Consider the following 12512-nt stretch of genomic DNA (forward strand, 5'->3'; position numbering starts at 1 on the left):
TGACTTAAAATCTTAATCCATTGTAACTAATGCACTTATTAGACAAACTACATTGACTAGGATCCAAAATGGACTAGAATATACCTAGTAAACACTAAAATTATCTAAAATATAAATCCATTGTGACTTGTGCAATTATTGGAAGAACTACATTGACTAAGAACCAAAATGGAGTAGAATAAACTTAGTAAAGACTAAAAAGTCAAAAATCTTAAACCAAAATGGACTAAATACTATTACTAATAACCAAAATTGACTGGAATAAACCTAACAAAGACATAAATGATCTAAAATTTTACTCCATTGTTACTAATGCTTTTATTGGACATACAACATTGATTAAGAATTAAAATAGATAAGAAACATCCTATTAGACATCAACATGACCGAAAATCTTACTCCATTGTACAAATTATAGATCAAAATGACCTAAAATCTTAATCTATTGGAACTTGTGCACTTGTTGGATGAACTACATTGGCTAAGAACAAAAATAAACTAGAATACACCTTGTAAGGACTAAAATTACCTAAAATCTTAATTCATTGAGACTTATGCACTTATTGTAAGAACTACAATTACTAAGAACTAAAATGGACTAGAATATATCTACTAAAGACCAAAATGACCTAATATTTTAATCAATTGAAACGAACGCACTTATTAGATGAACTACATTGACTTACAACCAAAATAGATTAGAATAAATCTAGTAAAATTTTAAATGACCTCTCCATATTTTATAGAACGTTATGTAAAGATTTAACAAAATAGAGCAATTAATCATAACTAAATAACTAACTAACGTAATTGATCAAATTGAAAAACTTAAAATGTAAGAGAACGAAATGAACCAAAAATTAAATGCAGGAACCCAAATATAATAATATAATTAAGTTTTTATGTTAAGAGACATGTTGAATTCTCGTTTAACACATCGCAAGTTCTTTATGCCCTTGTAATGTTATTAATTAATGTAAGAGATTAAATTAAATTTTTTAAAATGTAAGAGACTTAAATGAATTATATATATAATAAGTATAAAGATCAAAATACATTTATTTTATTTTATATATGTTTATCCTTTATGACGTTTATTAAAGAAGAAAAAAGTAGTAAACCTACCATATTTATTAATTTTTCTTTTTCTTTTCCGCATTGGGGTGTCACTATGTTTCTTATTGTTTGAGTCAATATATCTGCTTGAAAAGCAAAAGTTCCGTGATATTCAAATTCTGTGTTTGTCCTCTGTCGTATTGAAGAAAAAAGAATGTTTGAGTAAAATAATTTCAATTTCAATAAAATGGCAATGAAATCCCTGACAAAGCTAATCTCACATACCAAACATGTGAGGGTATTATTGTAAAAACTGCATTATATAATCATGTATGTTTCACGCTTAGAGACAGCTGATGCACAAGCAAGCTAGCTACCGTGTTTTTTATTTTATTTTTCGTTTCACTTTTACTTTTAAATATAAAAATAATATTTTATCTATCTTTTATTTTAATAAGCATATCTTTGTCGATTTGTCTATGGTGATTATTATTGTTCTAAGTATAAATAGGGGAAGTACACATCTAGCTCAAAGCAAGAATTCATTTGCTAATTATTAATTAATTTGATTGAGATACAAATCACATCATCACCATGTCCAATACTGCATTGTCCTATGCTCCATCAAATGGCACTATGATCCAACAGCAGAAATCTCAACTTCCTAATCCCTTTGAGCTTGAAGACTATCAGATCCTTCACAAAGTTTATCTCACCCACGTCAATGATGATGAAAACTACGATAAGGATATCCTTTTCAAGCTTGTATCCAACATCATCTCTGCCTCAGCTCAAATTTCTACGACTAATTCTGTTCTTAACGTAATTAATTATTACCACACCCAGTTTCCTTCATCACTTAATATATAAATCTTACTTCACAAGATCATGTTATTTATATATAATAGCAAACAATGTCAAACATATTTTAATATATATACTATGCAACTAAACTGACAATTTAATTGTTTTCAGACACAGATTTCTTTCAAACCAGACTTCCCTGCCCTGAAGAAGATTTCTTGTCAGGTTAATTATCATTTATGTTATGGAATTTGAGATATTTTGGTGGAGTTCAAATTGTCAAAACTATGAAACACCGACAACAGACATATATACCAAACACGACACTAATATACACAGCTATAGTTATTATTTACAGGAATGAAAATAAAAGCGCTGGATAACTTATGAGATAACGATATATGTTAATTGTTACATAAAATATATGGAGAATTTTAATTAATATAGTGTGACTGGTAACAGATGATAACGACACGTGGCACTCCAGAATGTGCACACCAGACAACAATGTGGATTCTTCAACGGTTGAGAGGCTTCTCATGGGATGCAAAAGCACTTATAACACTAGCTGCTTTCTGTTTGGAGTATGGTGAATTTTGGCACCTTTATAGGCTTCAATCATCAGACACAACAATTGGAAGCTCATTGAAGCAATTGAACCAAGTTCAATTCAGAAAAGTCTCATCTGATATAACTGATCTAGTCACATTCTTATTGGAAGTGTTTCAGGACATTATACAGTGGTCAACATGGTCTACTATGGGTTATGATTTAGAGGAAATTCCTTCTCTGTCAGATGCTATGCAAGAAATCCCTCTTGTTGTGTATTGGACACTTGCTACCATTGTTGCTTCTACTGGCAACCTCATCGGTACATCGTAAGTTTCACAATTTAGAGACGGAAAATATAATTTTTTCCCTAATTTTGTCACTAAATTTAGTGGTGAGAAAATTTGTGACATTTTTTAAAAAAAATTTTGTCTCTATATTCAGCGTGTAAATAAGATTATTATTATTTTTCTTTCAGGGAGCATAAATTATCAGATTTTAGAAAAAGGCTTTCTGATGTTGTTCTGAAGTTGAAGGGTCATTTGGCAATTTGCAAATTGCAAATTGGTACATAAATAACTACATATCTACTTTGGTGCTTCCTGTTACTTCAATACTTTGAAGTTTGATTTTTTAAATGCTAATTAATAAGATATATTATCTCCTATTTTTGCAGAGAGGGTAGATGATAATGAAAGGCGTTTGAAAGAGTCTAAAAATATTAAAGATGTTGTAAGTTTCTTGAGGCTTCTGATCCAAGGAAATGGATCTGATCAAATACCACTTTTATTTAAAGGCAACAATCAAGTTAAAACGGTTAGTTCTAAAACTATTATTGTCTTACATATATTGGATATTTTTTATTCAATCAAAGTAATTGACAAACTATTATGTGACCAACATGTTTAGAGGTCTAAAGCAAGTTTGAATTTGGATTTGAGTTGGGAAGAATATGGAACATTTATTTTGAGCAACTAAACTAGATAAGCATTTATAATTAATTTATCATAATATATATTTATAACTACAATGAATTTTTTTAAGCTTCTTTTGATCTAAAATTTTGAAATCTAAATTTATAAATGTTAATTTTTTTTTTTATCCATTTGAAATCTTTTCAAACAAATTAAGAGCATTTTTTCTTTTTCTGAATCAGGGTATTGAAGTCTTCAAGCAGAACTATGTGTTGCTATTCATTTCTGGCCTAGACAGCATCGGAGATGAGATTTTGCTATTAAATTCAATCTACAAAAGATTACAAGACAACCCACAAGAAGTGATAAAAGGTTTCAAGAAAGAGGATTTCAAGATTTTGTGGGTCCCTATTGTGGATATTTGGGATGAAGTCCACAAGGAAGAGTTTAGGAATTTGAAGGAAAGCATGAAATGGTATGTGTTGGAATATTTCTCTGAGCTACCGGGGATTGGAATAATAAGGAACAAATTGAATTATTTGGATAACAAGCCTATTGTGTCAGTAATTAATCCTCAAGGTGATGTGATAAATGAGGATGCAATGGAAATTATTTTTCAATGGGGATTTGATGCTTTTCCTTTTAGGAAAAGTGATGGAGTTGATCTCTTTAAGAAATGGGCTTGGTTTTGGAATTTAATGAAGAAAGTAGATATCAACATAGAGGTAAGTAGTACAAACTACAACTATAAACTACAAATTAGAAGCATGAGTATTCATATAATGAAATTAATAATGGGTTAATTATTACTAATATACATAATGCTACCTTGTGAATCAGGAGATGAAAAGGGACAGTTACATATTCATCTACGGAGGCAATGACACAAAATGGATCCAAGACTTCACAACAGCAATAGGAAGCATTAAAAGAAACCAAAACATAAAAAACATAGATGTCAGCATTGACTACTACCAATTAGGAAAACACAACCCAGCAAAAATCCCATACTTTTGGATCGGTATAGATGGAAGAAAACAGAACAAAACATGCCAAGACAAAGTAGACTGCGAAATACAAGAAGCAGTGAAAAGCTTACTTTGTCTCAAACAAGATCCATTAGGATGGGTTCTTCTAAGTAAAGGGTATCATGTTACACTTTTGGGCCATGGTGAACCTATGTATCAAACAGTTGCTGATTTTGAGAAGTGGAAAAATAATGTGGTTGAGAAAGAAAGCTTTGATATAGCTTTCAAAGAATATTATAGTATTAAGCTTCAAGAGATATCTTCTAGTGTTTCGTGTGCTTATAATTCTTCAAATGTTTTGGCTACTATAAGTTGTCCTAATCCAACTTGTGGACGTGTGATGGAAGTTACTTCTGTTAATTACAGGTGTTGCCATCGTGATGATCCAAATAGTTGCTGCAATTGATTTATAAGGATGAAGGAGGATTTATGTTCTCAAGTTTGATTTGCTTTATAAGCATGAAGTTTTAATATATGTATGTGTTTGTTGGTCAAGACGAATTTTCTTGTGTGCTATAGCCACTTTTGTTCCCCTTTGTTGAATGGGTTGAAAATGAATAATGGCTTTATATAATTCGTCTGTATGTTACTGAATTTTGTTTTGATTGAATAAAATTAATTATGCTTACTTTCTGCATTTGTTCCTCCTTATTTTAGCAACAATGGGACGAGTTTGTTGGAAAGGTGTTTGAAGATAGATAGTTCTAACACAATTCTCTTCCATGATGTTGTAAGGAAAATCAAACTCTGGAAAATTAAGTAACACAAGTACATCACAATTATTATAAAGGAAAAATCGCATAATGCTGACGTAGGTGTTATGGATACTTAATAAGAAAATAAAAAAATTAATGAAAAATTTTAATTTTTACAATTCTAAAATATTAAATGCACAATTTTTAAGATTTTATTTAGAGACAATTGATCATGCACTCCCTTAATTTAATTTCAGATAACATTTCAGTCTTTTATCTTTTTTTTTTCTTTTCTGATTTAGTTTTTTTTTTAATTTTATTACAAAAATTCGAAAATATAAAGAATGAAAGTATGAATTTATTTGAAAATTTAAGTTATAAATTTGATAAAATTTGCATTATATTGAAGATGATAATTAATTTTAGGAGTTTTGTTTGAAAATTTTGATGAAATTTTGTAAAAAAAAGGATAACATTATTAACATTTTAAAACATAAAAGATCAAATTGTTTACTAAAAATTAAATAAATGACCAAATCAGAGAAAAAAATAGATAAATGATTGAAATATTTTCTAAAATTAAATTAATAAACATATGAGCAATGATATCTTTTATTTATACATTTAACTTTTTGTGCTCTAGAAAACCTATTAGAATTTTTTTAAAGGTGTGCAAGTCTAAATCTTCGAATGAATACATGTAAATCTTAGTTGTATGATAACACTTTGAAATACTAATTGAACTTTTTTTATAACACTTAGATTTCTATCAAACATGTCATCATCCTGGATACACTTATAAGAATTTAAGATTAAAAAAAAAATCACATATAAATTTAAAGTATTTTCTTAATTTATCTTGTAATGACGATCTCTTTAATAAGTTGGTGTGAGTTTCATGACAATATTATTAAGATAATTTTGTAATTATTTAATTTAAAAATGATTAATTAAAAAAATTTGCCAAATAATAAAATATACTAAATATATTATATAAAAATTTATTTTTATGTAACAATATTTATGTCATTTTATAAATAGCTTTCTTTCTTCTCATATTTTTCTTCTATTATTCTTATACCAAAATATTAAATAATCATCTAATTTTCTACTCTTTTTTTTTCATTGTCATACTTTATTTTCTTTTCTCTATCTTTCTTTTATAAATCAAACACATAACTATAGTAAGATGTATTTTATTATTCAAATTAGTTGAAAATAAGAAGTATTAACATTTTAATGATATATTTGTGATGATATGGCTTTATAGTTTATGTACTTGTGACACTTGTTTGAAATTGTCATTTGTCTAAGTTGAACGTCTTGTTCTGAATTTGATCTTCGAAATCTCATAATTTTATGAGTTAATTATAGTGAAATTTACCATTGTTTTAAAAATAAAATAAAAATAATTTTTTAAAATAATTTTTTAATAATAATTTTAACCTATATATAAAAAGGCGATATTTTTGTGTAGCAATTCTTCTATAAATTTTTCTATTAACATCAACAATAAATTACAAATAAACACAAGAAATGAATGTTGAATCTTGTATTAAAGAAATGCTATTTGTTCAGTTTATTTCCATCAATATACGTATAATTGATACAAATGAGTATATCGATTCGATTTACCCTGCAAATCTATGTTTATTGGATTCAAAAAGGATTTGAACAAGGGACCAAACAAAACATATCACTTTGGACAGCACTACACTAATCAAGCAACTTTGATAAAATAAGAACATTAACAATAATTATCCCAATCATCACATATAAGAAAATTTTCAAATATATATTTCGGAAATACCTCTCAAAATCTAACACTTATCAAATATATATTCATTGGTTTTGATAGCAGTTCCATTTCAATTACGAAAAAATAACATTTATAAATAAATTATAAAAATTTTGTAAAAAAAACTAAACAATATTTTTATTGATATTTAAAATGAAATGAATAACATACAACAAATGAAATAAAATATACACACTAAGTGCAATAAAAATACAAAAAATTGATACTTCAATGCTGACAGTTATATTCAGAAATTTCTTTTGATGAGGACATTAAATAAACTTTTAAAATATATAATTATAATGATTAAAAAATTCAAAATAAATAAGTATTTCTACTAATTATAATTGTCATTTACGAAAATTTATATTCTTAAAATGTTTAAGAAATTTTTATTGTCAACACTATTAAAGAGAGAAAGATAAAAATGTGAATATATCACTAAAAAAAAATAGACATATACCTACAGAAGCTTATGGTGACAACATTAAAAATTGTAGATATAGATAACCTATACCCACATATAAACTATTTGTTGTGGGTATAGGTGTCTTATATCTTTGGTGACATAAATTTGTCACTAATTGTTATAATAATACGCTTAAAACTGTGGCTATAGACATCAAAACTGAAAAACAATCGGCTGCCTTCCCGCTTTTGTTCAATCTCGAGCCCTAATCTATTTTTCACCTTCGCCTTCTTGCCTTCATTGCCTTCACCTCGACAAATGTTCAGACTCACAACTGCCGCTCTGACCCGTGATCACTGTTCTCACCCCTTCGTTCTGATTCGAGCCCCAATCATTTATTGGCTATGACAACATCCACAACGACAACGACATCTTTGTTCTTTCACCTTTCTAAAAGGTAAATTTTGAATTTTTTTTCTACCTTAATTTAAACTTCATATAAAATATATATTTGAAATATTTGCTTAGTTATATGTAAATTTTGTGTTGTTTTGAATTTTCGCGAGTTTGATTGAGAGTTAGGGTTCATTTTAGGGATTAATTTTGAATTTTCGCGAGTTTGATTGAAAGTTAGGGTTCATTTTAGGGATTCATTGCGAGTTTGATTGAGAGTTAGGGTTCATTTTGAATTTGTGTGTTTAACTTGTGAATAATTGTCACACACGACACAATAAAAATGTTGTTTTCCTAGCAAATCTGCTCATTAATGGCCCTTCACCTTGTGATTATATTCTAAGTGCATTTTCAGATGTTCAATTGAATGATTTGGAGCAAACATTATTGGTATGTTTGGATTTACATTTTAATTCATTGTTCTCTATTCTCTAGCAGAAATACAAGGCATATAGGACTACTTTCTTTGGCTTAGTCTACTCTCAGTCTAACCATGGTTGAGTCTTTGAGCCATGAATCAATACTTTTACTGCCTTAATTTTGGTCTAATTTTTAAAGCATTGTTGGACAGTAAATTTTTGTTACCAAAAAGCAGGTTTTAAATTTAAAAGAGGTGTTTAATATTGTTATTTTAAAATCTCAAAAGCCTTGGATTGCTTAATAAATAATTTAGATATAACATGTTTGGGACTGTTTAATAGAGAAATTGTATAATAGTTTCGGAATGTATAAATTTGTTACCAAGTTTTTTTTTTCTTTCCATTGTTAGTTAGATACTTGCCATTTCATTTATGATCCATGTTGAATTATTTTAATATTAGTGAATAAAATGTTAGCTCATTGATGTGCTAATATCAATTATTCCAAACATTATAATTCATTTGAGAAGTGCAACGGTAGCACACAACATTAGAGCCTACTCTGATACTTGTGAATTCCATTTCCTGCCTCACTTTATTTTGATACTTATGAATTCAACTCACTTTCAAAAATCACCTATGATTTCTATGTTATTTTAAACTTTTTAACCTTTATGTTGTATTCTAAGCAAACTTTTCTTTATTGTTCTGATTGAGTTGTGTAACACTCCAAATTTTATAATAAATTATTTTATTTATTTAATAGAATTTTAAACAATTAATTTAGTATTTCATGTGTTTAAAATATGTGTTGATATATACTTATGATTAATTTTCCTTACATATGTATTTGCTATAGTGTGATAATTTTATAGATATTTAAATTAGTGAATAAGATAAATTGTTAATTCTATCTAATTATTTTTTTGAAAATTATTAGTATTGTAATATAAGTATTTTGGAAAATAATACTTTAATTATTATGGATGAATAGAATGAGTGATTAATATCATTTTTTTTACTTAAATTATAGAAATATAAGTTTGAGTCAGCTATCAACCTCCCTTATATTTTCTGCTTCAGGTTTTTTTTATTGGGCTTTTGCTGATTTTGTACCCCACTTTAGAAAAATTTCCCTTGTACCCCCACACTTTGCCTTGTACCCCCAAAAAAATTCGAAAATGGCAAAACTACCCTCAATTTTTTTCACCATTTTGTAAATGACTATTATACCGGAAATGTAAATATTTTTTTCACCATTTTGTCACAACCCCAGCCGTAAAACAGATTTCCGGTAAGTGGCAGTTTTCCGGTAACTACCGAAATACTTGAAACAAGATTTCCGGTACAGAGTAAAGTACCGGAAATGTTAAAACTGAGTTTTCCGGTACAGAGTATAGTACCGGAAATGTTTAAACTGACTTTTCCGGTACAGAAGAGAAAATTTGTGTACCGGAAATCTTGGTTGGCAAGTATTCCGGTACAGTATTAGGTTCCAGAAATCTTCATTTTTGAGTTTTCCGGTACAGACCATATTTTTTTAATTTTTTTTTAAGTTTTTTAATTTTTTTTAATTTTTTTTAAATGTTAACAGATATGGATAATCCACTACTATTAATGGACAAAACATGCGTCGATACTACAAATATTTTTGACACAGATCAGGTATGAATAAATATATTTAATATTAATATTATAAAAATATATTTTTGTGATTAATTATAATTATTTTATTTCAGATATTTGATTCAAGGGATACTGTTGTGAAATGGGCAAAAGAAATTGGTATAAAAAATAAAGTTACCGTTATTATCAGAAGATCAGATATAGAGACGGGTGAGAAAGGACGGAGAAATAAATTAATATTAGGTTGTGACAAAGGGGGAAAATACAAGTGTGCTGCTAGTTCTATTCGAAGTTCAACAAAAAAATGTGATTGTCCTTTCAAGCTTAGATCAAAACCATTAAAAGATGGTTCAGGATGGATAGTTAAAGTAATTTGTGGAATTCACAACCATGAATTACCTGATACTTTGGAGGGGCATGCATATGTTGGGCGCTTAAATGAAGAAGATAGAAAGCATGTTCATGAATTAACAAAATATAATGTTGCACCGAGACACATATTACTCTCATTGCAAGACCGAGATAAGAGTAATGTTACTAAGATCTCACAAATATATAAACAGAGAAGTATCATTCGATTGCGCGTGAGAGGTAATAGAACAGAGATGCAACATTTATTCAAGTTAATTGAAGATGCAAAATATGTGTGCTGGAATAGAAAGCGTGAAGACTCCGATGTTATGAGAGATATTTTTTGGGCGCATCCAGATTCAGTGAAGTTGTTGAATTTGTTTCCGATTGTGTTGATTATGGACAGTACCTACAAAACCAATAAATACAGAATGCCATTACTTGAAATTGTTGGTATGACATCAACAGAGAAAACATTTGTAGTTGGGTTTGCTTATTTGGAATGTGAGAGGGAAGAAAACTTTTGTTGGGCATTAGAGAGACTAAAAGATTTGTTTGTTACACAAAATAAATTCCCTCAAGTAATTGTGACAGACAGAGATCTTGCGTTAATGAATGCAGTTGGCATTGTGTTTCCACATGCTGTTAATTTACTTTGTCGATTTCATATCGAAAAAAATGTTGGAGCAAAATGCAAGCAATATGTCTTAAAGGATAGACAAGAGTCAATATTGAATATGTGGAAAGACATTATGTATTGTAGTAATGAAAAAGAGTATATGATGCGCTTGCATATGTTTGAACAATCATGTGTTGATACTAAAGTGTTTGTTGATTATGTCAAAGAAACTTGGTTGACTCCACATAAGGAAAGATTTGTTGAAGCATGGACAAATAAAGTGATGCATTTGGGGAACACAACGACTAACAGGTATTTAATATAATTTTATTATATATTGTTGAATTTTACAGGGTTGAGTCGGCTCACTGGAAACTGAAGTTAATGTTAGAAAATAGCATGAGTGATTTGTGTAAATGTTGGGAGGCTATGAACAACATGATAAGGTTACAACATAAAAGAATCAGAGCCTCGTTTCAAAAAAGTTTTTATGATGAAGAGCATGAGCACAGAAATCCATTTTATCAGAGATTGAATACATTTGTATCAACAGAAGCTCAAAGACGTATTGCTGAAGAATACGACAAAGTTGAGTGGGTGGGTACTGACAAATCTATATGTGGGTGTTCTCTGAGAAGGACATACGGATTACCTTGTGCTTGTGAATTGGGACAATATAAATTAATGGGTGAACCAATTCCTCTAGATTCTGTGCATATTCAATGGAGAAAATTAAGCATGGAATGTGAACTCACTCAAGACACAGAAGATGGATCAGAGTTGGATATGTCTACTGAGATGAATGCCTTATGGAAACGCTTTCGATCACTTGATGTTATTGGGAAACGAGTGTTGAAGAGTAAAGTGCGTGAACTTGCTTTTCCAAGTACAAGTTCAATATGTCCACCACCTGAAAAAGTCAAAACCAAAGGAAGAGTGAAGAAGAGTAAGGGTATGAAGCCAGATGGATATGATGTATATCGAGACCCTTCTTACTTTGAGCATGTTAATGCAACATATGGTGAAGATATTGGTTCCCAACCCTCTCAATCAAAGAAGAGACAAGCCTCTCAATCAAAGAAACACCCCTCTCAGTCATCTCATTCTTCAAAAAATTTGTTATTGACACAATTTCCTGATATTATTCAGCCATACATTGATGACATATTTGACGTGGCAGCTGATGGAAATTGTGGTTTTCGCGCTATTGCATTATTGCTTGGTTTCGGTGAAGAGTGTTGGTCTTTGGTCCGCAAGAGATTGGATCAAGAGATTGTTTCTCATGTAACTCCATATGATAGATTGTTCACAGGACGCATTAAAGAAGTAAGAGATTCGTTGATGATATCCGGCTTAGGTGTTCAACCCATGGATAAATGGTTGTCCATGCCTGATATGGGTTACGTGATAGCGACAACATATAATATTATTCTTGTCACGTTCGGTCTGACATTTTCAATGACTTTCTTTCCTATGAGGGGTTCACATTCCGGATCGACAAAAAATGATCGCATTTGTTGTATTGGTTTTGTTAATGGAAATCACTGGGTTCCGGTAATTATTTTCTTATACTTTTTTAAATTTTATTCTGATAATTTTGTCTTATATTTTGTTAATTTATTTAATTTTTGCAGTTAAAGATGAAAGATGGATTTCCAATGCCAGACATTGCACCAGGTTGGAAGCAATATCGTACCAATGAAGCAACTTCTTGGGCAATAGCATACACAGGCCGTCTACAACACTGGGGGTATTTATTAGGCCGGTTGTCACGTGTTACCCAAAATCCACCTACGGAACCCGTAGAGGCAATGTCTTTAGATGAACCTTAATGTTTTAAAATTGATACAA

General features: G+C 29.5%; 2 protein-coding genes across 2 annotated transcripts; both read left to right on the top strand.

The window, feature by feature from the left end:
- Positions 1-1583: 1583 nt before the first annotated feature.
- On the top strand, positions 1584-4979 carry LOC101497031 (protein SIEVE ELEMENT OCCLUSION B-like). Its single transcript, XM_004491875.4, has 7 exons — positions 1584-1878; positions 2032-2085; positions 2323-2738; positions 2888-2976; positions 3086-3225; positions 3566-4048; positions 4164-4979. Exons 1-7 carry the CDS (start codon positions 1651-1653, stop codon positions 4755-4757), a joined length of 2004 nt encoding a protein of 667 aa, XP_004491932.1. The 5' UTR covers positions 1584-1650; the 3' UTR covers positions 4758-4979.
- Positions 4980-10779: 5800 nt separating this feature from the next.
- LOC140920051 (uncharacterized) lies at positions 10780-12493 on the top strand. Its single transcript, XM_073367362.1, has 3 exons — positions 10780-10868; positions 11015-12215; positions 12296-12493. The coding sequence occupies exons 1-3, from the start codon at positions 10780-10782 to the stop codon at positions 12491-12493; spliced, it is 1488 nt and encodes a 495-aa protein (XP_073223463.1).
- Positions 12494-12512: the final 19 nt, after the last annotated feature.

The sequence above is a fragment of the Cicer arietinum genome, chromosome 4, assembly GCF_000331145.2.
Source record: "Cicer arietinum cultivar CDC Frontier isolate Library 1 chromosome 4, Cicar.CDCFrontier_v2.0, whole genome shotgun sequence".
NCBI lineage: Eukaryota > Viridiplantae > Streptophyta > Magnoliopsida > Fabales > Fabaceae > Cicer > Cicer arietinum.